Source organism: Phaenicophaeus curvirostris, chromosome 1 (genome assembly GCF_032191515.1).
Source record: "Phaenicophaeus curvirostris isolate KB17595 chromosome 1, BPBGC_Pcur_1.0, whole genome shotgun sequence".
In the NCBI taxonomy this organism is placed as follows: Eukaryota; Metazoa; Chordata; class Aves; order Cuculiformes; family Cuculidae; genus Phaenicophaeus; species Phaenicophaeus curvirostris.
The window spans coordinates 112,757,831-112,783,851 of record NC_091392.1 but is presented as its reverse complement, the minus strand read 5'-3'; the positions used below and the strand labels follow the sequence as shown (position 1 = coordinate 112,783,851).

General features: G+C 39.6%; 1 protein-coding gene across 3 annotated transcripts in view; it reads right to left on the bottom strand.

Annotated features, from left to right (window-relative positions):
* Window positions 1-2,878: 2,878 nt before the first annotated feature.
* ITSN1 (intersectin 1) overlaps window positions 2,879-26,021 on the bottom strand; it is a 133,444-nt gene continuing 110,301 nt past the window's right edge. For all 3 annotated transcript variants that reach the window (XM_069871605.1, XM_069871614.1, XM_069871624.1), the window contains 12 exons: window positions 25,742-25,933; window positions 15,376-15,497; window positions 14,462-14,568; window positions 12,925-13,108; window positions 12,352-12,450; window positions 11,368-11,535; window positions 9,581-9,793; window positions 8,935-9,056; window positions 6,790-6,872; window positions 6,608-6,691; window positions 6,007-6,180; window positions 2,879-5,112 (listed from right to left, as the gene is read on the bottom strand). In XM_069871605.1, the coding sequence (XP_069727706.1) occupies window positions 4,964-5,112; window positions 6,007-6,180; window positions 6,608-6,691; window positions 6,790-6,872; window positions 8,935-9,056; window positions 9,581-9,793; window positions 11,368-11,535; window positions 12,352-12,450; window positions 12,925-13,108; window positions 14,462-14,568; window positions 15,376-15,497; window positions 25,742-25,933 (1,697 nt within the window). In that variant the 3' untranslated portion in view covers window positions 2,879-4,963. The remainder of the gene's footprint in view (window positions 5,113-6,006; window positions 6,181-6,607; window positions 6,692-6,789; window positions 6,873-8,934; window positions 9,057-9,580; window positions 9,794-11,367; window positions 11,536-12,351; window positions 12,451-12,924; window positions 13,109-14,461; window positions 14,569-15,375; window positions 15,498-25,741; window positions 25,934-26,021) is intronic.

Sequence of the window (26,021 nt, the reverse complement as noted above, 5' to 3'; positions counted from 1 at the left end):
CACTTGGGAGAAGAGACCAACACCCCTCTGCAGGTGGAAGGGCAAATAGCCACCCTTTCGATGTTTTCCAGCAACACTTGCAAATACCTCTTATAGCTATAGCATGTGGAAATGAGTCCTTTGAGAGACTGAACTGTCACATTGATGCTGAGGATTCCCTGTAAGCAAAGGGAATGTATCCCTGTATCTCCTGGATGGTCATGAGAACCTGGATGGAAACAGGAAAGCAAAGAGCCCGATAGCAATGTTTAGAAGCCTGCAAAACCTTTAGGAAGGCATCTTGAAACAGCGCGATGCCCTAGCACCTCCAAGGTGTCTCTCCAAAGGTAATCCCTGGAAAGAGGAGTTTAAAGGGCTGTTACAAACACTGAAAAGCTCCACTTCCACAAAGAAGCGCGTACAAACACCTGCATAAACACAGGGCTGCACCAGGGTGGTTCTCCCAGGCTGAGGACAAACACATGGTTTGTTATTAATCACTGTTGTTGTTATTACTATTATCATGAACGCTTGAAGTATTGGACAACTGAAATTCTGCTGTGAGACTGTGGATCTGATTGGAAAACAAGAGCCCCCCTCCAAAAAAAACCCAAAAAAGTAAAGGAAAAAGGATTCCTTTACTTTCCACTGAGGTATCCTGTCCTGCTTGCAGCCACAACACAGACATTCTACCTTGTCTACTTTCAAAAGTCCTTTTAATATAAAAGGGGTGGCATTCCCTTCCATTACCTCAGTTCCACTACAAGACTTAAAGCCAAGGAACTGCTAGGGAGAAATATCATTCTCCTCATTAAAATGAAGGTACCTAAGGGAAGAAGGCAATCCCCACAATTGCACATTGGAAACTAAACCACCACTGCGACTCTTGCCATTGCGTGTTTTCTCACAGCTGCCAATTTTGCTCTTTCTTCTCTTAGATACTTCCCTCCCAGTTCATCCAAGGCAACATCTCTGTTTCTGTGAAGGCAGTCCATTCATTAAAAAGTCACAGTGTTATTTTTAGGAAGGCTTGATTTTGAGCCAAGGAGTTTGACGCTAAAGAATTACTTCTAAGCAAATGGTCTTGTCGGAAAAAGCGGAGCCTGCTAATAGGTAGAAATGAAACCTCATCTTGATGAGGCTGGAAAGTGACCTGTGCTCTAGGGTGTGCTGTTTTATGACGCTATTCAGAGACCAATAACCAGAGTCTGAAATACAGGGTCTACACAAATACAGGTATGGAATTCCAGCAGCACAGAGCAGCAGATCTTGGCCTGCAACCAGAACGTGGCATTCGTTAGAGGATGGCTCAGCCTCCAGCCACTGTGGTCACGCCAGTTGGCTTTCTAAATGCACCAAGAGGCACCTGAGTTCCTAGATATCGCTGTGCACCTCTCCCTCAACGCTTCGGAACATCAGTGGTATTGAAATAAGCCCACGAGAGCTTGCAGTTTTCTCAATGAAAGCACTAGTAGGAAAACAGCTAATGAGTCTCTTTTTCCAGTAAAAGGACTGAGCTTCGCCAGCTTGAAGGCCTGGATGAGCAGGAGGTCTATGCTGCCAAAGTGGGTAGAAGAGCAGAAACCCATAGCCTGCACAGGCCCAGAGTTAATGCAAAGCAACATGCAAGACTGTAGCGTTCCTGAACAGGGAAAACCATTCAGAGTTAACGGGTTTCTACCAACCTTGGGCTAACCCTGGTAAAAAACAGTTCCGTCTGGGAAGCCAACAGTGCTGATATGCTACAGAGCACTGAGGGTGGGCAAGCAAGAAAATAGTGACATCCTGATGCACAGCCAGCTGGCTCTAAGGGTGTATGTATATTCTGCTCTCAACACACAGGGATTTGGACAAGCTTCCTCTAGGATTAGGCCGATAACGAGGGATTCATTAGGTATCTCTGAGCTGAACACTGGTCTATCATCATCATGTTTGTGTAACACCTGATGTGAATATGAGTTAAACATTACTGTGCATTGAGGGTAAGTGGGAAATCACAAGCAATGGTGGTCAGCTCTGTTACAATTCCCCAAAACGTGCAATTGCATGTGCCTGCGACGAGGGTCACAATCTGAGAAGAGCCCATGCAGCTAAAGGTCCCCTGCTGCCAGCACCAGCTGAGTCTCAGAGGAAGGTGCAGCTCCTCGAGGCTCCCTTCAAAAACCTGGCCAAGATTTCTGCATTACTCCCATGGTCTTTTTCTCATAGAATCACCAGGTTGGAAAAGACCTCTTGGATCATAAAGTCTAACCATTCCTATCCGCCACTAAACCATGCCCCTCAGCACCTCATCTACCCGTTTTTTAAATGCCTCCAGGAAAGGTGACTCAACCACCTCCCTGGGCAGCCTGTTCCAGTGACCAATGACCCTTTCTGTGAAAAATTTCTTTCTGATATCCAGCCTGAACCTCCCCTGGTGCAGCTTGAGGCCATTCCCTCTTGTCCTGTCCCCTGTCACTTGGGAGAAGAAGCCAGCTCCCTCCTCTCCACAACCTCCTTTCAAGTAGTAGTAGAGAGCAATGAGGTCTTCCCTCAGCCTCCTCTTCTCCAGGCTAAACAACCCCAGCTCTCTCAGCTGCTCCTCATAAGGCCTGTTCTCCAGCCCCTTCACCAGCTTCGTTGCTCTTCTCTGGACTCGCTCCAGAGCCTCAACATCCTTCTTGTGGCGAGAGGCCCATCTAGTCTGAACTCCCCTGCTGTAGTTTGAGGCCATCCCCCCTTAAATGGCCTTTTTGTTCTGTCTTGTCCTGTTGCCCCCTTTTGTCCTGTTTGTCTATTTTGTTGTTACTGTAACTCATGCTGGTGAAATGATACCATAAGAAAAGTGATGCTACTTTTTAAACACAGAAATGAACGTTCACTGCATATACAGATACTGAGTAAAATTAGGACAGCGATGAAAGGTTAGACAATGACATTTAATGTTACTCCATTAATAGATTTTATCACTTTTTTATCCTACCACAACAATGTGTATTTTCATATACAATATATTTAATAAAATGTATCGATATGGAATTAGGAAAGCATGGGTTTAGTTCTATTTACATATTTTAATCAAAACAATTTTCTTAACAACATTGAAAAATAGAAACTTAAAGTTCTCTTAACCGTGTTTTCAGCCAGTTAGTGGTAAACAAATGCATGCCTAGGAAGTTACACTCCCTCTAAAACGTGGTCAGTTGAAAGTTTCTAACTAAAGTGTGTATCTCTGTTTTGTTTCAAAAAATACATAAGTATGTCTGTCATTTCTGATACAAAATTCTACACTATCTTCAATAAATAAATAATAAAGCGATTCTGAAAAGTATGAAATGTAAACTTTGTTGTCCCTCCAACATACATTTTTTTTCCCATTGCTTGAAACATTACAGTGGTCTTGTAGGAAATTATAATACACAGACACTTCCCAGCACAGTTTACACTTATTACCATACTGTAGCTACCTATCCGTTATGAATATATCCTAATTTCCTAATGGAAATCTTTAAGACTTGTAGTGCTAGAGAACACCGCCTATACAAGAAAGGTGGAAACCAGTACTGAAAGGACATGCAAGGAACACCAAAACCTAACAACAGGCTCCACAAGAACGTTCACATGCTAATGAAACAGGCCGACACCTCCCATTCAGAAATAAAGTCCTTACAAAAATACCAGTGTATGTATGACAGGTCATGAACAAAATGAATCCATTCAAACAAAGAGGAATTTTACTCTTAGGGGTCTATTGTCTCTCGGGTCCAGACTCAGCAAAGCACTTACATGTGTGCTTAAGGAAAACAAGACGTAAGTGCCGCTTGAAGCTGGGTGCTTTGCCAAAGAGGGAAAATTTGCTGGATGTGGGCCTATACCTCTGTATTCATCAAGTTCAATGGATATACAAGCCCTGGTGTTCCCCTAGATGACAAGGCTTTTACTTCGTGGTTACCCACTCGGCATCATCACAAGCACTCCCTTTCTGGCTACATCCAGTATCTCTGCCACCAAACCTGTGATCACCCTGGCTTGCACAAACACCTTCACGAGCCGCTCTGAACTCAGTAATGCAATATCAAACACAGTCAGACATGGTACAATTTAATAACTGATCACCACTTTGCAAACTAGACTCTGCAGGGTAAAAAACACCTTCCTAAGCTAGAGCCTTGACTTCTTTTTCTTCCCACTGCAGATGACAGATCATCCATCTGCGGTCACACAGCCGAGCAGCACTAGTAAAGTAAAGTAGGATCGAAGTGGTACAGCACAACATTCAGCAAGGCTCTACGTTCAATCCTTCATATACTGTTTGAACATTTCCAGTCCTATAGAAAATAGCAACTTCCAAAGGTACCGAGTGGGTGGACTCTTCTGGAGTGCAATTCATCTCTGTGCAGAAGGCCTGTACATCATTTATTTTCAGGGGTAACGTGAGTCATGAAGTGGTATGTTAATAGAATCTTCTCTGTTTATAGATATATACTATTTATTTTCTAAGTCTTTTCAGTACCACCATGAAGATCTTCGAAGATCTTCTTGCTGCATAACTGCTCCTTCCATTCACCTTACATTTACACATCACTTTGCTGAGCAATAGGCACAAAATTCCTTAAGGGGGAAAACCCTGCAGAAAGCCTCCAAAACATACCAACATTGCCTTCTTCATGTAAATCAAAGAGTAGGGTAACTGGAGCAAGCACAGCAACCTATGTGGTTTGCCAGCTTTTCGGACTGGAGCACAACAAACGACTAGGTTATTTCACAAACCCAGGAAACTAACCTCAATTTCCACACAGAGAAACTGAGGGAGATCTCCTCACTAAATTGGGATTATTTTTTCAGTGAGAATTATCAAGGCACAAAGATGCTCCTGTTTGCTTTGATAACCCTCTTACGTGTGAAGGGCAAGCAGTAGTTTCATACCACACCAATAAGGATTTTGCTTCTGCAGACACCCATTGCAGTGAACTCAGAGTGAAATAAAACATTGGACCCTTTTCTTCTAAGGCTCATCAAATAATTGCAGGTCTAGTCGGACGACTATCTCTCCTGTTGGGACTTCATGCAGAAGGAGACACTTTGTAACTGGTCCCTTTGAACCCTGATCCTTCTTAATGTCCGCCACACGGATCTCTGTCCTGCCCAAAAAGTCTGAAATGCAAAAAGACAGCATGCTTAGAAATGACACAACTGTTCTACATTGCAATAACATGCTGATTTACAGAAGGAACTAACCTTCCATCTACACACAAAACAAAAGCAGAAAACAAGTTTTCAGTCCACCTGTATTTTTGTAGTTCAAGAAGGCCCGAGGCTGCCAATCTGCATAGAAGAGGATTTTAGCTGGACCATATATATCAGACAGGAGCAACATTAAAAATAAAAGGTCCCATATAATTCACAGCTTCCCAGCTTAAGGCCACTGCACAGTTCAAACTGAGTGCAAAGGCTTCTAAAGATGTAAAGCCAAGGAGTGCTTCACACAGGAGTAACGAGGTCAATGGGCCAACTGGTGCTGGCCAGATCAATAACAGTCCTATCCAAATAATTCCTGAGATTTTTGACTCCAATATACACTCTTCGGTGCTCCATATGTCTATTCCAGGTTATTAAATAAGAATGGGTTATGAAACTTGGGTTTATTTTTGCCACTATTACTGTATATTAAAGTAACATGAAGATATTTCTCTTCCTCCTGCATTAATCTATCAATTTGCAAACAGCATTCAGAGTTTTTAAAGACTTGGCAGAATTGTGAACCACATTTTAGTTGGAGTGAAGTCGCATGAGAAAGGAAACCCCCAAAATCCCAGAGATAGCTTCATTCTTTTTGCGCTGATACTAGTACAACTCCACCAGGGAGCAAGGTTGAGTAGGCTCCCAATATGCTAAGGGATTCAATACTGGCATTGGATTAGATGATCTTTAAAGGTCCCTTCCAACCTAAACCATTTTCTGATTCTATCATTCACCTCAACAAGCGTGTACCTCTTCAAAACAGGAGATTTGAAAATACCCTTGGAAGGGTGGCAGCCCCCTACATACCATCTGGGGAGAACTGGTCCCTCTCAAACACCGTAATGCAGAGCACGTCCTGCTCAAGGTCTTTGATAAAGAACTGGCAGTTGGAGTTCCACTTTGGATTGAGGGTGTCCTGTATTGTCTTGGTGATGTGGCACTGAGATCCCATCGTCACCTCACAGTATGGGTTACTCTTTCCTGGGAAGATGGAAACAAACAGAAAAGAGTAGTGACGTTTTTAGGTGTGCAATTCTCCTCCTAAATATGCTTTTACTCCTAGAGCCAATAGAAAGACTGTGGTCTCACTGTCATTATAATGAACAGGGACACAATTCCGCAAGGCACTGAACACCTTCCACTCTTTGTTTTAGGACTTTGTGGCTCGTGAACTCTTATGAAATGGCTTACGTAGAGGAAATTTAGTTTCTCTGAAACAGATGTTTCATTGCAGGATGACTGTATGACTCCTACTGAACTGCACAAAATCACTTCTGTACATTTTAAGTTCATTAAAATGGCTTCATTAAACAAAACCTTGGTTTGGGCAACACCTCCTTCAAAGTCAGTCAGAAAAATAGGAATGTCTTCTTCATAGAGCATATTATGAAAAACCGAAGGCACTTACCATGGGACCTGCAAGGTTTTAGTTCAATGCCTTCAACAATATTGACCATCAATCTCCCAATGCCTGTTGCTCTTTGTGAGCGAACTGTGGTGGAACAGAAGGGGAGAGAGAAAAGTCATTAATGTATTTTCCTGCCCAGAGACTTTTCAACAGAAGATGAGACCCCACATCCCATGCTGTACCTAAGTAGGCCTTTTCCCTCTTCTTCTTTTCGGTCTCTATGTAAAGTTCTGAAGCAGCTTTGATCTTCTGAACCCAGGCAGTCCTTCAGAAGGTAAAAAAAGTTGTAAGATACCTATTTTTCCTCCCTGGAGCATAGCAGACAGAAGTAAAGCTGTCCCTCCTTCCCTGTCACTTGCAGTCTAAGGCTATGGCCCATCACAGGCTTTGCTACACTGAAGCTCTCTGCCCAGAAGAAATCTTACTGGAAATCATAGCAGCTGTAGAATAAGTTAGTTGTCCCAAGCTAGCAGATCCCACCATGCAAAGTTCAAAAGAATCACAAGCAGAAGGAACTTGGTGAGAAACCAAAAGGTATAGATAAAAGGTTTGCTTTCACCACGCCTTTTGCTTTATTGTAATAAACTCACTTCTTGCAGCCAGTAGATACAAGACATCTATGTTGCAGAAGTGGCCACTTTTCTTGATCCCTGAAGTTTCATACCAAAATCCTTCTGAGCCACAGGACACATGAAGCACACACTTAGGGAATACACAGATGATGAATGACTGTGGTTCCCTATGGGCCCTTCTGGGAAATAATTTCATACTTAATGAGACTGAGTGGAAAAACTGACAGAGAAAAAGTGTGGAAGAAGGAGTCTCAAGGGACCTCAAGGTTTTAGAAGAATTGCTATGATATACAAGGGAACCTGAGACCTGAGTCAAGGCACAATAAGAGAATCTAGAAGTTAAGCATCCATTTCTGATCCCAAAACAAAGAGCTGCTGCTCTACAGGGCATTGAAGCTACTTACACAGGCCTGGATTCGTGTCTGAACACTCACCTGCATTATGCACAGAGAGCTGTTTAAGAAAACAAAACACTTAAGGACAATTCTGTCCTTAATGGTCTAAATGATAAATGGCAGCTTCAGAAGTATATCAAGCCTTTGATCCACAAAGGCCTTTTAAGATTAAATGGACAAATTAATCACTCATTGACGCTAATGTTTTATTTCTATTGCTCTTAGTTAAAAGCAAGTGAATTATGAAAATCTGGAGGCATCTCATCTAAAATACTGTATTTATTTAACAAGTAATTCTGGCATAAAAGAAAGTCAAATGCCATATCCCATGTAAATAGAAACATTTGAATAGTGCCTAAATTCGGATAGCACATCCTGTGGGTTCTCTCTGTAGTGCACGGAGAGAAGCAGCAGCCTCCAGAGGGCGTTCAGTACGTGAAGGTCTGGCTCCTTTGGTACAGCTTGTCTAAGCATCTCGCTGAAGGTCCTCAAGCTAGGTAGGATGAATGGGGTGCAGAGTTCAGACATTTCTGACCACTGCAGGGAGTGCTCTGACACAGAACAGGCAATTATTGCTATAGTCTGATTTGTGATGTGAAAAGGCCGTGTCAGTTTTCATCACCAAAGGTCTAACCACAACGCTTGTTCCTATTGTGGCACAGAGGGACAGACAGTGTCCCATAGGACAAGTGGAATCCATAGAAGTACCATCTTTTGCAAGAATAACTATGTGTTTGTAAATAATAGTGACTCACAATGTTAGGCAGGAAGGGATCAGAGATGTTTTATACATTTTTATGCATTAGAATTTTTAGGGACAACACATTTGCAAGCTGGCATAATACAATGTCTACACTTATATGGGGTTTTTTTACTGGACTTTTCAGCTTTCACTTTTTAACAGAAGTTGTCTTTCAAGACCTTACATTTGTGTAGAGAAACGCCTTCAGTGTAATCCTGTCTCCTTAAGATTGCCAGAGACAAAAATCACCAGCTGAGGTTTTAAGGTTGCAGATCTTTTGACTGTTTTGGTCTGAACTGAATCAGATTAAAGCTAACTGGGTTTATTTTGGTAGGTTTTTGTTTCAAGTTCTAATTCTGACCCATTCCTCAATCTCATTCAACATCCAGCTATAAAAATGCTTGCACTGGCACAAAGAAGCAGATATTAACAGATGAAGACAGGATTCTATCTCTTGGCTTCCTTACGCTAACATAGTGTACTGTGAAATATGGCCTACGTATCAGCCCTCAGTGTTATAACATAAACTGCTTGGAGATTGCTATGTATGTGTACATCACATACATTTGCACCAGATTTTTCAAAGTCAGTACTAACTTGGCTTATACAGGCACTTACCTTTCATTGATGCTTTCAGCCCGGAGAGTATAGACTCTATCAATGTGAGAGATATGGAAGATGGGCTCGTCTCCAGAAGGGTCTGTGGGTAATTTTACTAGTACCTCATTTAGAAAAATGGGCTGTAAAACATTAGGCAAAGCTAGAGTTCTACCGCACAATATCTGAACAGATGCATTCAACACAGAGTAATTTACAACAGCTTTATCTTGTGCCTGCAGTGTCTTTCCCCTTGTGCTTGCCACCCATCTTTTTTTTCAGACATATTGTTTTTAAAAATGGTCTTACTGTCAAAGATAATCGAAGTGTTCCCAGAGTCTGGAAACACTTCTGCTGAAGTAAGCTTCCTCGTGAAGCATGGAAATTTCTTTTCCCACAAAGAGCAGCAAATGCTATTACCCCATCACTCCCTGATAAACGGGACCTCTGTTGGATAGGTTGCATTAGCAAAACATCAAAAGCATCTTCAATTGTCTCGCTAAAGCAAACAAGCAGCTTTTTCCCAATGAGTCCCCAGAATTCCCAGCATACATCAAAGCTTTCTGTATAAAGGCTATATTGCCCACACACCCAGTGTGTGAACTACTGCCTGCTACCCATACTGTTAGCATAAAGCCATCTTTGTCACCATTTAAGCCATACTTACAGTTTTGTACATTTTGTATTGCAGATTAGACTTGGGGCTGAAGACCTTGTCAGTGCCAGAAGAGCCCAGAGGTTTTATGATCTGAGTCAGGAGGAGGAAATCGTTGAACAGAAAGCCATACAGTTCCTTGTTACTCTTGGCTTTATAGAGTTTCCCACTGTGCAGAAACTTGCGTGGTCCCAAGCAGTTTGTAACAGAATTAAATACGAGTTGCTGCGAAAAGTAGAAGAAGAACAACAACGCACTGTATAAAGTAAAACAATCGAGGTTCCCCTGAAAGAGATCAAATATAGTTTTGAGTCCTGACATTGGTTTCAATTTGCATCACAGGGATGACGAGCAATGTCTCTGCCTTGTGCATGACAAGTAGTGCAAGTCATGGAAAAGCTGTATGAAAATTAACCTTAGGGCAACCCATTAATTGTACAGGGCAAGGCCTGGACAGCTAGAAAGAAGCCGAAAGCATTTGTGCCTCCTTGTAAGCTTCTCTGCCACGCGCATGCATGTCTGTGAGTGGAACTGAGCTGATGATGACTTCTCCTGGATTATCAGTAGTTACGCAAATGGCCTCTCCAAACACTGAGATTTCTTAACAAGGCTTAGATTTCTGAACCATGTTCAGTTTTCACCCACTAAAACACACCAAAGGACTTCCATGTAACCTGGACTTCGAGGCCAGTGGCTGGAAATGGCTGAGTTTAAGACTCATGTGGAGATTGTTAACAGATGAGTAGAGGTAGTACTTTCACTAGGTAATAGTATAGTTCTTGCCATCCTAGTTGGACAGGCAGCTAGATCTAGAGTGGCTCTTTTTGCAGATTAGAAACAGCCAGAAAACTGGAGAAAGTTCAGATGACTCCTTGGAACAGATTCAAGACTGCTACTGACATTGCCATGTCAGCAAGCAGACAGTTGGTCTTTCAGGTAATATTTCTGGTGTTCTAGGGTCAGACATCGTGTACAGAAGACAAAAGTAGATGCCTTTCTTCAAACAGTAGTTATAAGACACCTGAATGTGACTTTGACCCTTCTGAAATTGTCATACCTGTCTTTGCCCAAAACAGTTACATTTCCTCAGATGTAATATAATGTTTTCCAGTTTTTATAAACCAACCAGTGCTTACTATTTTATCTTTTCAAACTGAAAACCTAATGCATAATTTGAAAATCAAGTTGTGATCTGCCTGCCTCTATTATCTTCCCCAACAATAGGGAGGCCATCAAAATATTCTTCATTCTTTTCCAGGACACCAATACATTTCCATTATTGTTTCTGCAGAGAAACAAAGCATTGAGCCTTAAAAAATAATGTAATGGGAGGCAGCAATTCTCTCTGTAAAATCTTGAGAGAGACTTGATCAGTATTCTTGAATTTTCAAACTGTTATCACAGAAAATATTTTCTGTGATGAGCTTTAAAGCACTCGAGGATGGTCAGGTGTAGCTTCAGGATGAGATACAGCAGTGCAATTAACCACAGTATTATAAAGTGCTATGAAACACACGCTTGTGGTTGAAAATTACAGCATCAAGCCTGGCACTAGTCCAGAGGCAGGCAACAAAAGCAGCATTTATCATATAGAAGGCCATAACACGAGCAGCAAAAATGATTACGTGCAAGAGTGAAAGAGAGTCAAAGAAAGATGAAAACAAAAGATTGAAGATTATACACTTGATTAATTACACTGTTTGTCCCTTGATGCAGTGCCATAAGCGAGCCATGGTTTCTTCCCGACTGGTGGAGAAGTGCACCCATATTTGTGTTACTCTAGATAGCACTTTGTTTACCTCTGATAGGCCTTCGCACTGAACATGAGCCTGGATCCACTCCAGCCTATCTGAATTTTCCTTCTCCCGCACTCCTTCATTTACTTGAGAACATAATTCTTCTGCTTTCTCAAGAGCATGCTTCAAGTGACTGTGGTCAGGGTGGTTTTCAGGAGTGTTTTCTATTATCTACAGGTAAATAAAACACATCAGCCTTTTCTGTTATCTGTGGTTAAAATGTATTCATACTGTCAGCCCTACACTTCTGTTTTATTTCTTTATTTTCATCAGAACCAGACAATATGTTCCAAATTTCTTGTCCTCCTTGACAAACATGAAAAATAGGAGACAAACTCACAGTCTGTACATGAGCAGCTGAAATGAATGCTGCCTGCAGAGCCTTTACCTCCATACACTTGCTCAGTCTTCTGACACAAGTATGCAAATTCCAGCCATATACAAAAATATATCCCTATTTAGGGAATCTCTTAAAAGCCAATATCAAATTTATAATTCTCTCCCGTGAAAGTCTTGGGCCAATTTCAATAGCATTATTCAGGATGGTAAGTGTTAGGCAACAACTAAAAGTTAAAGAAAGAGTTGCAAGTTATCCGTCAACATAAGCTGCACAGTAAGGTAGCTTGCAACAATTTGGCATCCAGGTTTTCACACTGAATGACACCACAGAAAAAGGCAAAGATAAGCATAAGATTGATCCCTTACTCCTGCTACCTGAATTTTAATATCTTCATTCAGCATTTACTGCCTTCAGGTTCTTTGCGTGCAAGTTTCACCTCTGTTTCCAATAGAAACCCAAAGTAATCTCACTAAAGCTAAATAAGTTACCACATTTTCTCTGGTGTGATCAAATATAAAAGGATACCTCACATTTTCTAGCACATCCAATATCTAACAACGATAACGCTTGACACAAACAGGGAAACTACCCTGTAATTAAGCTATAAGCAAAGCAGCATAAAAACCAATCTTCGCCAAAGAACATACATTTTTAATTATTAGTGGGTATCTTGTTACCCGTTGCATAGGCTTTAGTAGAAAACTTGAGAGTGGCATTCCTTTACAGCGAGGATCCATTGCTAACCTCTGAAACATTAGAGAGGTAAAATGGTGTTAGTCAGTTTGTTTAAACCCCTGCAAAACGAGCTCCTCCAAGAAAGAAAAAGGTAAGGCAACAAATGAACACCATGCCTCAGCTAAATCTGTTCTTGGATTACAAACTCTGTCAGTGCAGTAGAATTTCTTGTATTTTTTACAACATATTCTTCACCTGCTCTGTCTGCACAAGAAAAGGGCCTCTTCTTACTATCTCAGTGCTCGTTGCTTACTGTCCCAGCATTTTACAGCAAATCTGTTATTAAACAAATATGATTCCATAATTCTTTCAAAAACCACATTCCTTCAATGAAAACATGTACACCTCCAATGAGTGCTTAAGTCTGAAGATTCTTCAGTCTAGCCCAACACAGAGCATTGTTTCAGACTATTTTCTCCAAATCAGCAAAATAATGAGCAAATTTTACAGGGTATAAAATTCATGGCGATTCCTCCTTTTCTTACTTTAACAAACTCCTTGAACTCAGGGACTTCATCTGTTTTCTGCTGGATGAGTGCTGCCCCATTTAGCTGGCAGCTACAGAATCGAATGTAAGGTTGCATGTGTGGCAGCTGAGCTGTCAGTATGTCACCAATCATTTTCACTGGCATCTTCTCTCCAGACATCTTCTTACGTACACGCAAAGCCCTAAACATGAAAAGTTCATGTATGAATCATAAGTAGACTAAAGAATGAACCCTCATTTATTAAATAAATAGTTTGAATATTATTCAGTAATGAAATAAAGAAACCTCTGAATAATAAACAGATTTATTGCTTATTGTAAGATTACAATAATCAAGATTGCACCCTCAGCCAACAACATTTTTCCCTCTTGTCGTCACCAACCTGTTATTTGACATTAATGTAATGCCAGATCAGACACGGTATAAAAAGGAATGCAATTTCCTTTTTAATTAGTTTAGAGATAGAGAGACAGATATGCTTCTGAATGAGGGATAAAAGCCTTACCACTACTTTAAGCTCAAAGCTACTTCTACTTTAGTGTGGCTTCCTAAGGAAAGGAGGTTTATTGTCATTGAACTGCTTGCATTTGTCCTATCACTGTCATAACTTTCCAGACTGCAGGCCATTTACAAAAAAGGAGATATCTCAAAGTTATGAGCTTGATGATCATAATGGTCTTTCACAACCTCAACAATTAAAAAATCCCTATAAGATCAACAAAAATTAGCAGATTGGTAGGGAAAAAAAGAAGTTAATTAATCCCCTTGCTTATGAAGATGCAGACTTAACTCAAGCCTTACTCTGTTTCGCTGGCAATGACCAGATGAGCAACCTGCGTACATGTGCCTCCAAACCACCCACAGCATTTACTGTGTCTTGCTAAAGCAGTAGGGATGGGTGAGAAGAATGCAAGCAGGAAGACTGGAACCATCAGAGGCCACAGAGAATGAAGGCAGAAACAAGTGTACTTGCACTGTGTAGAGTTTAATGGGAGAGAGCTGGAGTTGCAGTAGTCGGAAACTTTGAAAAGAAAGGTGCAGTGTACACTGGACACAAATCCATAAACCCAGGCTTTGTTGGCATCGTTTTCTCATAATACAACACATTCTGGCAGCGTAAGCATAGAGTAACTAAAGGAATACATCCACTAACTCAGAATAAGGGAGGCAGGTTGCTGTGTTTCATGTCACATTCAAAGATAAATAGGACTGGAACTTGGTATGGGCTGTGACAGAGACGGAGGACTAGCAGTCACTAGTCTTCAGGAAAGATTGATCTTACCTTCTGGAGCACATGTACAGCAAGAGCAAAGTAAGTGCAAATACTTAGCAAAGAACTACTGGATTTTTCTCAACAAAACCCAATAAGTCACAACAAACCTTGTTAATATTTTGCTTTTTCCAACAAGGAAAAATGCATGGCTCTTTTAGTGACTACTTGCATAATTAGTAAATATTTTCACACAGCTAGAAGGAGAAGTTGAGGGAGAGGCCCATGATTTTGTTGTTGCTAAGTATGGGGAAAAAAACTTACTTCAGTAGTTTTATATTGCACATAATCAGCTCCTTCCAATTAACAAAAATCATAGCAACTTCTTTTTCTGTTAGCAGTTCAGATTCCAATAGTGGCTTCTGGAAGATCTATAGATTCAAAAATTAAGCAATTTAGAATGTACATGGTAAGTATAATCAAAGTGACTAAGACTGATGATGTTCATTTCCTTAGTCTGAAGGTGAGACAACTTTACTTTAAAGCAGCACTTGACACCCAGTAGAAGAGACTTCAAACATGTGCTGTCCCCTAAAAACCCATACTGTTCCCTGATATGTTTGTGAACAGAGTATGGCTTTAAAAGAGAATACTCAAAATTTGTGTTGTTGGTGTTAATCATGACCTGGATAATCTGTTTGAAACTGAGGAATTTTAGTCAGAGGTCTCCTGCCAAACATCCTAGGATTACTTTGATAATACAACTGAAAATACATTTTAATTTGGACTTTTTTATGGAAGTTCCAATTTACCTCACAATGTCTCAGGTTTGCATATCTTGACTTCTTTTTGAAAAAAGACTTTCCTTCTCTGTCAAAAGAATTGTGTCAGCCAGTTGCCTGTAGTAATATCCTTTTATATTTTTCCACATGCACCTTGTAACATCTAAAGACAATCACAGTAAGGGATAACTTTAGAGCCACTGTGAATGTGGAAAGAATGACACCTTAAATATCAGTGTCTTGGCAACAGTAACACAAGGGCTTAACATTAGTTGCAGTCAAACCCATATGCACAAACATAAATCTCTAAGTATAGATATGAAAATTTAATACAGACCGTCCCTAGGAAGTCAAACACAGAAGTGATATAAAATGAGTCTGCACAATGAAATTATTTATTTACTTTAAAAAGATGAATGATTAAAACCTACACCTAAAGCTGCTGTACTGTCTTACCTCTGTAACCAACTGCAGATCATTTACATAGTTCTCTTCTGTGACAATGAGCTCATGGATGTATCCCTGCCTTTTTCTTTCAGTAGGCGTTAGCATATCCAGAAGATGCAAGTCTGCACACCCTGGAAAACACAAAAGGACCCTAGATTTTACTTATAATCATTTGCAAATCGGTTCAGATCTGTCGCAGTTCAAGTAACGCTTAGTGAACAGCAACGTAAGTGTTCAGTGCACTTAATCATTATTCACGTGGTGTGGCACAACAGCAATGCTTCACCTCTTAGTGACTCAAAACATTGTATTTAATACTTTTTTTTTTTAAATCAAGGCCATTTCTCAATGCTAACTTTTCTCTGGTGTGGCAAAGCTTAGAAGTCCCCCTCACGATGACACACCCATATCTAACCTCACTCAGATGTTCACCAAACCCTTTGTGTCATTCAATTGCAGTCACACAGCCAAACAAATCTCCAAATGTATCACTGTTGTTAAAAAAAGGGGCAAAGCTTCATCTGGTATTACTGCCAAATAAAATGCAGAGATGTCCTAAAAGGGAATAGAATTAGGAAACTGTTCTATAAAACCTTAACATTCTGATAGGCACTTCAGAATCATAAGCTAGCCCTCAGCTTATGGATACTCTAAATTCAGTTAGCTTTTATGTTTCTGGTCAAAGTAGGCATCCTAACCAAGAAGGGACTGTAGAGCTCATTTATTTTCTCCACACGTCAGTTAAAAATTCCGTCTAAGTTTTTAGAGGACTTGAGTCAGAATACATGAAAGTCAGTGGAGACCACTCCACAGCTTTCATTAATTTATAGCACAAGCCAGAGGGGTTGATTATTGTCCTACTTCTCCTTTAAAAGCACATAAAAAGTTTCTAACTAAGAACTCATCTTCCATCAGTTTTGTCCTTTCATTTTTGCAAACCACCTCCCTTGTACTTATCCTGTGAAGATGCTAGAATTTTTGTATAAATTCTAAAATCTAAAATTTTATTTTCTATTCTGAATTAGAATAGAACACGTAATTAATTTTATGCCTGTACGATAGTATTTTTCAGCTGAGCTTAATTGCCTTCTGACACTGTCAAGAAAAACGTTTTCTTCCAATTTCACTTTTAACATAGTGAGGGCCACAAAGACGATCAGAGGGCTGGAGCACCTCCCATACAAGGACAGGCTGAGAGAGTTGGGGTTGTTCAGCCTGGAGAAGAGAAGGCTCCAGGGAGACCTTATAGCGATCTTCCAGTACTTAGAGGGGGCCTACAGGAAAGCTGGGGAGGTGCTCTTTATCAGGGAGTGCAGCGATTTAATAACTTCAAGCTGAAAGAGGGTAGATTTGGACTAGATAACAGGAAGAATTTTTTACTGTGAGAGTGGTGAGGCACTGGAACAGGCTGCCCCTTCCCTGGAGGTGTTCGAGGCCAGGTTGGATGGGGCTTTGAGCAGCCTGATCTAATAGGACATGTCCCTGCCCATGGCAGAGGGGTTGGAAATGGGGGATCTTTAAGGTCCTTTCCAACCCAAACCATTCTATGATTCTATGCATTTCAAAATGGAAATGGACTTTCAAACAGGTTTAAAACATTGAGTTTTAAAAACACACTACTTAGAAATAGTTCTATTCAATCAAAATTCTTCAGTTTAATTCTTTCTCAGCAAAGAATGGGCAAATTCAGTACATTTCCCATAGAAATAGACTTTCCTTATGGAAAAAGTTCTGGCTGAAAAATATTCAAGGAGACCTTCTGTTTGTGAGATTTAAAATGGTCAATGCATTTTGTTTTTACATTTTTAGCAAGCACCAACAATGACACCAACCTATAGAGATCTGCCAGATCAGATGTTCTCAACTGCCCCTAATCACACCACACCCCAAACAGCTCCTTCAGTTCTTTGCTTATAAAGTTAACACTCAGCCATAATTTACTGCATTTTTAGTTTCTTGAATGTAATTCAGGAGTTGATTCTGCTCTATGCCGCTAACAAGGTCCATATGTATCACCACAAAGTTATTCATGGACTGTCTTCATCTGCTGCTTCAACTAATCTGTGCTCCTGAAAAGGCACTGATAGATTTGACGATAAACAAAAACCAAACAGTAGATACAGACAGTCAAGGTACTTTCCTCTATGATTAAGAAGCTGAAAACAGATCAGATTGGAAGGATAAGCATATTGGTAACGCTCCTCTGAGGTGCAGTACATTGATGTCCTTTAGAAGATGCAAATGAAACTTCACTAGAAGCAAAAAAAAGTAGGTTTTGAGAATTATTGGTTTAATGCCAAAATAATCATAGGACTATGCACATTACAAAAGCCAAAAGTTTCTGTTTAACAAATGGGTTTTTTCCAAGACTTTTCTGTTATCATGTAAATCAGAGACATAATAAACAGAAATGGTTCTTCCCATGCACTGTCTACTCCATTAAAAATGAATGAAGTGGTTAATTATTTTTCTCCAGAGACCGGGGAAGTTTACTGTTCAAAGGTGCTGATGACCTTGGTTTGAAGAGTGGTTTCCAACCACCAGCCTTTTAGAGAAGGCATTTAACATTTCAAATCGTAACATATCCTAGTGGCTAGCTTGACACTGGGACACAAATTATGTACCTTGGAACACTAAGTATTTGGGAAAACAGCCTGCTTCAGTCTGAGCAGAACATGCAGGAGACACTTTTCTGATAAGGTACTTCTCTCATGAGGCACACAAGTACTAAAGTTTTTCTTGTCTGTGTATTAAAAACAGCAAAGAAGAACTGGGTTCCTTTCCAAGGGGAATTGTCAGGCCATTGAGCTCTGGCTAGTTTTTCATGGACGCCAGAGTGCTGTGCAAAGTACTTTTATGAACATCCAAATTCCACTTGCAGCTGTAATAATACCATTTGTGAATTCAGTTCACTAAAAGGGACTCCCGCTAGGGCCTAGAAAACTTTGTGGGTAAAGTACAGGACCTCACCTCAGTGCAGAATTGGTTAATGATGAGAATGAGAGCACACAGATAGTCTCTGGTGCATACAGCCGTTCAGGCATTTGTCTTTTCAGTTACTGAGTGCCCCGTTCTTTAATATTTTCTCTCCTGTTCTGAGCAAGCAGTGCTGGATCTCATCTGGAATATAACATATTTGAATCCCTGAGCTACAAACAATCTAATAAAATCACAAAAGAACAGGGAAATTACAATAGCTAACTTGCTATGTTCACAGAATTGTGACTACACAAATGTCTGCCCTTTAACTGAATAATCAGTATGACCCCAAGCAGAGGCATTCACGTGCACTCACAAGACTAGTTACTCTGTCTGGACTTACAGAACCAATAAAAAAGTGCTGTAAATAGAAATCCATGCTTTGATCTCATATCACTATTGGAACTGTAGGACTAAGGGATTCTAGAAATGCAAGAAAACCCTTTAAATACCATTCTAAGAAAAAAACTTGCTCCTTTTCCTTACCAAGTCAGCCCTGAAAATATGGGTGTCTCAAACTAACCACTTAGCATGAAAGCAACGCACAAGAGATGCTGCTTTTTCAGAAGGAGAGTTTTGCTGTGGAACTCAGTGACCTACATATATGGGCACAACTTCTCATTTCTTCTAATTTGGGGAGATTTTCTAAACAATGCAACTGCCAGATTTCACTGTAAATCTCATGCTGACCCAGTCTGTAATGACAAGCTCAGTGTAGACAAGAATCTGTTCCATTACAGGGAAACTAGAAGCAGTAAAAAACTGTCACAGGTTTCCTCCAAAACCTTAAGCAAAGAGAAACAGCACTCCTGGCAGCATGATAGTATTCTTTCACTCAAATTACAGCATCTTATCAACTAGTTTCAGATGCAACCACCAATTTCATCCTGTGAGATAGACCCACCACTGAGAGGCTATCTCAGGCTTTTAATCAAACAGAACTCTCCGTCTCAAGCTCCATGATGCAAAATCCTGTTTCACAGCTACTTTCAACAATTTCAGCATGTTTACAATTTCTCAGCTGGTCTAGATGGATTTATTGGTAGAGTATTTTATTCTGGGATGATGGAAGCAGGATCTAGAAACAAGCTTGAAAAGTCTAACTCGCAAAATATTAAGCACTACCTTGTTTTTGCTAAGGTCAGGCACCACCAACACACGTGCCCTCTCCTGTTCAGATCAGTCAGCTGTCGTCAGGTGGAGGAATTGCCACTGACAAGCCTCAAGGGCCAAGCAACAGACTGAAGAACCTTCGGTAACCATTTCAATTTTCCTTTTTTTTTTTTTTTTTTAAATTTCTAGGGAATATCTTGAGTGCTAAAGGGAAGTTTTGTAGTCTCCTTAACAACATACACTTGTTATACACTACCATCATCTTCATTTTGCAACAGCATTCAGTCAAGCGAAGGAAGGGAAGACAGCAAGCAAGATAATGGGAAGGATGTCTACTAAATTCTTTCAGAAAAAACTAGAACATGTCTACCCCTCCCCCCTTTCTAGAACCTGCTTGTTGAGGACAAAATCTGTATGTGAGGGCATGGACACATCTGAAAACAAAGTGGCAGAGTTAACTGACTCCCAGACTGGTTTAGATCATCAGGTAACTTTAACTGTCACCTCTGAACTATGACCCAGGACCTATCTTTAGCCCCTGACCACTTACTGTACAGTAACAGCAAATCAGTCAAAAGCATCAGCCATGGATTCAAGCTGAAAAAACACGCACAGTCCAATTTTACATTGTCTTCTACAAAAGTAAAGGTGCTATATGGGTACTTCACCTTGAGTCAGAAACGTGGTAACTAAATGTAGTATTCTGAAAGTTAAAATACAACTTTTTTTTTTTTTTCCTTTCTTGGGCAAACACCCAGCTATCACCTTTCCTGGCTTTCCTCCAAGAAAGAATTAAAGTGAAGAAATCAAAGGAGATTGATTTGAATACTCATCTGCATCCATAATTGCTCCAATGTATGACACAATTAGCAAAGAAAACTACGCCTAGAAGATACAAGTGCGGTGGAAAAAAACACAACTCTGGTTTCAACCATGGAGGCCAGGGCATAGAAAACCTTTACCTGTGACACTAATTCAAGCCCAGTTCACAGCTGAACACCAGTGGGTTCCAGCTGAGCTGGCAGCATCAGTGCAGCACTCTGTGGGTACAAACCGGTACATGAACAGACCAAATGTGTAAGTCAGGAACTGAATGGCATATAGGCACAGAGATTCCTTCTGGCTGCTAAAGCCAGCTGCTGCCTAGGAGTCAGACTCAAAAAGGCAGGTAGGGCACAAAGATACAAATTAGAAACTTGGGCTAGAAGATAGAGCCAAATTCTGTGATCAAGGAGTACTATAAGGCCACACGTAACCCAACACCTTCTACAAGCTCTACACTCATTTGCTGCAGCTACCTCAAATATAAACATCTTTCTGCCTACACACACTAACAGCTATGTTTTTCCATGAAATGCTTAACTAAAACTATTATGCAAGATTGAACTTATTCTAAACTATGAATTCTTACTCAGTGTTGCTCCACTGGATTAATAAGTTACAGGAGAAGAGTTATAGGTTTGATTTAAATTAGTCTCCAGATGTAGGTAGACATTGCAATCCGAATTTTAATGCTGAGGAAGAACGCTAAGGGGTTATAGGAGTACTTCATGGGTTCCGTTTTTTTATAAAAGAAATTCCCAAATTAAGCTATACAGAAAGGGGAGGGGAATGAAACAGCTGTGAAACTTACTGCACAATCTATAGAAGTTTGTTGCATGTATCAGAATTAAGTTTACACATACTATTACTGTTACTAGGTTACACCAGATAGTTAAGATAACTCTCACGTTTCTCCTCAGATGGACAATAAGTCAAAATTAACCCTTATTCATGGCAAAGTACTCCTTTGCAAGCTATCAAACAACACGTACAAAAGCCCATAAAGTCCACATGCAGGAAATGAAGTCTTCATGAAAAGAATTCACGTTTTTAAACTGCATCCAGGACAACCTTCTGAAAACATTCTTTCAGGGTTTGGAATCAAAAGGTCACCTTAGCACTCTCTATTTAGCCAAGTAGCAGCTTGTTACCCAGCTGTCTATGTGCATGCACTTAACTTGCAATTCAACTGCTTAAAATAATATTTGAGCTGTTTTATCCCTAGACTTACTGAAGTTGTCTAATGAAATACTAAAATTAAGCCAGTTATTGTAGTCAGAAAATTGCATATAAGGAGCTATTTAACAAGAAATTAAATAGCTAGAGTCAATCATCACAAAGAACTAAAAAGAACTGCTTTAAAACCAGAGAACAAAACCAGAACATGCTGTTATTTTCCTGCCTTGCAGCAAGGTTATGGCAATAGACCATTTTCAAATGTGTTCAGTGAGCTCATGGGGACTGAAATAGATGCCACCAAAGCTCCAAAAGAATTGCAAGTTAAATAAAACTTATTCGGAATATAAAGCAAAGCACTCTTGATATACCAGCATTTTAGGCTCTCAGTTGTCTTGGACAGATTTAAAGCATTGGAATTCATATTAAGAAAACCCCTGAAAAAACATTCAGGGGAATTCTTCCTCAACAGCTGAATACAGAAGACATTCTTCTCAAGGTAAACAGAAAAACTGAACAAAAAAAAGCCGCCACCACTCCTTGGAGGGGTCTCTAATTCCAGACTCCTCTATATCCCAAGTGACAGCTCTTTTTCCTGAGCTCCTGTGCAAAGGACAAAGGTACTTCACAAATGAGAATTAATATAAAGAATGCATTCAATTGACTAAGCAGCAGTAAGACTGCTCTTTTGCTTAACGCTGACTCAAAATACAAATAAAGTAAAAAAAAAAATCATCTCAACGATTTCTTAGTTTTGTCCATGAAAATCTTGTTTCAGCTTTGACTGGGACTGATGCATTTTGGCTTTGCAGCCACAAATCCAAGGATTGAACAAACAAGAGTGTGGGCACATGCCCATCACAGGAGACAAGTGTTTTTTTGAAAACAGGTTTGTTTGCTGCTGTCTGGATCTATGGCTCTGGGAGGGGATCGTGTGCCTTAGGAGGTGAAAGAACTTTTCAGATGAACCATGAAGGAGAGGGAGGTCACAACTGGATTGAGACACAACCTTGAAAAACTTTTTTTTTTTTTAATGGAAATAAATAATTCTCTTTATTAAAGAATTGCTTTCATACTCCCTTTATCATATAGCTATATAAACAAAAATCCAGACAGGTAAGAAAGAATAAGTGCAATATCTTGTTCCCTGCTACTCAAGGGAAATACGTGATTATGAGGAAGATTAAACACTACCATGCCAAGCTCTAGTAGTACACTTGAGAACTTTAATAATTGAGTAAATAAACATTATAGGTATTTCAACAATGAACGTCGGTATAAGCCACAATGGTTTGAATATCTTTGTCTAGCACATTTTAAACGAGTTTTGAGGTGCTTGTGAGTTAACAATAGACTGATTAATAAAACTGTTGCTCTGCTGAGTAATACCCAGTACTCTTCTGTAGGAGGAGTCTTGGCACAACATGCTCCACAGTACAGTGAGTGAGCGAGGGTGTCTACAGAGGGACAACTTCAGGCTGTTCTTTTCACTTCAGCAGAAATCTGAACACAAGAACTTTTAAGAGTACTGTGATTTTGAAAATCTTTCACGAGCCATCACTCTCAGTATTTTTAAGAAACATGTTAGAAAACATGTAGCCTGAAGATTATTATAGTAGCTTTATTTTTCTTCTCACTTGAATTAATGAAAAAAGAAAAGCAGCGTCTGAATTCCCTATATCCAAAGTATTGCCAATATTTCAATATGTAGAGAAAGAATGTTTCTGGCTTGAAGTCATAAAAACCAAACTGTCCCTTAGGAGAAGCACTTTTAGTTAAGTTATAAATCTTTCAACACAACAGCTCATTATGGGGAAAGCAGAGATACCCTTTCATTAAAATAACATTCTAATGCATGAAATATTCAAATAGTGGAGCAAAATCTGGCTACACCATTCTCAGTAAGAAAAACAATGGGCACTGAAAATTACAAGTATTATGTTCTGTTCAATTTCTGTCATAGTAGGCAGCATATTTTTCAGCAAGTGGCTATGGCAGAAAAGAAAACATTTTTTTCCATGGCACAGAGGTAAATGGAAAATTTGTGCGTGTTAAATACTATCCTAAAAAAAAAAAGAAAACCTGTGCAATTGTGCATGTTTTAAGACTAGAGCTCCTGGCATAAAACACAGAGCCTAAGTCAGTGTAAACCCAAGATGGAACAACAAAGTATTCTTAATTCATCTAATAGTATAGCGTCAGAAAATATCAACTGATTTGTTACACGTACAAAGCATTGAATAAAGAAAGGTGCAAAAGGCTGCAGATAATAATGATCAATCTGAGTAATTATATTGAAATAATATTCAAAGAAACAAGACAAGTGTCATTCTGAAAATAAACAAGTGGGCTTCAGGCTATTCTGGTGGCAAATTCATTACATGCACTAATGCCACCAGGTGAATTCTGTGTGTACACAGCAACAAGACAACAAACACATTTTAGTCTATCTTTTATATGAAGAATTTAATTATCTATACACGCAACTAATTTTAAAGGCTGTATTACAGTTGTTAAAGCTGCAAGTTTTTATATATTTATATAATTTACATTCATATTGATGAAATACTGAAGTGCAATTGAATAAGGAGCTTCACTCGTTCTTTGCACCGCATGACAGGTCAGAAGGAAGAAGATGGGGCAGGAGTATAAACGCTACAACACTGCCAGCATGAAATTTAGAAATACATGAAATACATAAACCAAAACATAACTAAATGGTAAAGTAATTAGTAGAACGGCTATATTGTGCTTGAGGCACTGGGAAGAGAGGAATTCTGCACTGACAGCACCAGGCATTTCATCAAGAGCTTGTAACTAACGCTGGAGAGACAAACATGGCTTAGCTACAGCACATCTGCTACATAAACTTGACTGCAAGCTCCATTTAATATTAATTTGTATAAATTCCACAGTCTAGTTTAAAAAATGTAAACATTGGAAATTAATTGCAGGGAGATATTTCTATACATTCTTTCTTGTCAGGAAAATTACTTGTTCAAAATGTGTTGTTCCATAGTCATAAAGTAAAAACAAGAAATCAAACTTCACGTAACCAAGATGAAAATAAAGAAGTTAATTCTCATATCCCACATGAATGTAGCGTTCAAATGCTTTCTGCAAGAACTGAAACATCCAAGACAAACACAGACCAGGGTGTTTTCTAACTGTATGCAACTACAAGTAATGTGCAAAATAAAATTAACATAACTGGGATAACAACATTATGCAAGGTTAATGTTTGATGCATTGGAAGGAAGTTATCTTCTCTCCACAATGTAATACACACTCAACAAGGAACACCTGATACATACAATACAATAACTACAACAAAATTCCTTATCTGTAATTGGGCACATTAAAGTTCCTTAAACTGATTTCAATCCTTCTGTTCTTTCGTAATATAAAAAAAAAAAAAAAAAAAAAAAAGACGACATATTGACAACACTAGACAAGTGAACAATCAAAAAGAAAGATACATAAAGTCTCAAATTCATGGACATTTGGAACATTTTTAACAGCACATGCAGCATTCCTTGATAGTGGGTCTTTTTGCACAAACAATTGCAATGAAGAAATTTAATTTATACTTCTCCTTTAAAAGGCTAAAATAGATATTTAAAAATAATTTTAAAACTACTGAAAGCACCTGTGCAAAGGTGGAAAAATTAGTTTGGTAACTATGAAAGCCACAAAAGGACCCACTATCCTCTGATTTTTTCGTGTGTTTTTTGTTTCATTTTAATTTTGCGTCTATATCTGTAGGTAATTAACTCAAACATTGCGATTACATGCAACTAATGTAAAATGAGGTAAACTGCTCTGCAGTGTGTTCTTCTACTCAGAAGGCAGTAGATGATCATGCTGGAAGCCACATGATCAAGGCTGCATCTCCCATCATCCCTCTGGGCAGTGATATGGGATAGTGGGTCTCTTTGAGGACTTTCAAGCCTGAGTGGGGGATGGACAACATATGATTCCTAGAAAAAGGAGGAAAACAACACATAAGCAAAACAAAACAATGAGCAAATTCAAGCTAGGAAAATGAGTCAGGCATGTAAACAGCATGGTGCAAAAAATGATAAAGGGAACATGCTACAAAGGGGATGGGAACTAAAAATAAAACAAACAAAATAAGGTTTGCATTACAGAAGGTCTTCAAAGAGACTCTGACAAGTGCAGCAGTGGTGAAGCCTGGAGTTCTGCAAACCACAGCAATGCTGCATGTTTCATCTTAAGGTACTAGACAAACAACCACGGCATGGCAGCAGAGACGGTCACTTACATTGCTGGCTTGGGTCCATGTCTGTTGTCAGCTTCACATAGTTGGATGGAAAGAGACCCACTTGTCCATTCACCTCCCCTTTCCACCAGTCTGGGTCTTCCTTGTTAAGGACGTTTATAATCTGGCCTTTATTGAACGCTAGCTCATCATCATTCTGTGCAGTGTAGTCATACATGCCAATTACTTGGCACACTGTAAGATAAAGGAAGAGGTCTATCGCACTCGTAATATTTCAGCAAAACATAAGCTATGCATAAACCAACTTTGAACGCTACAGATA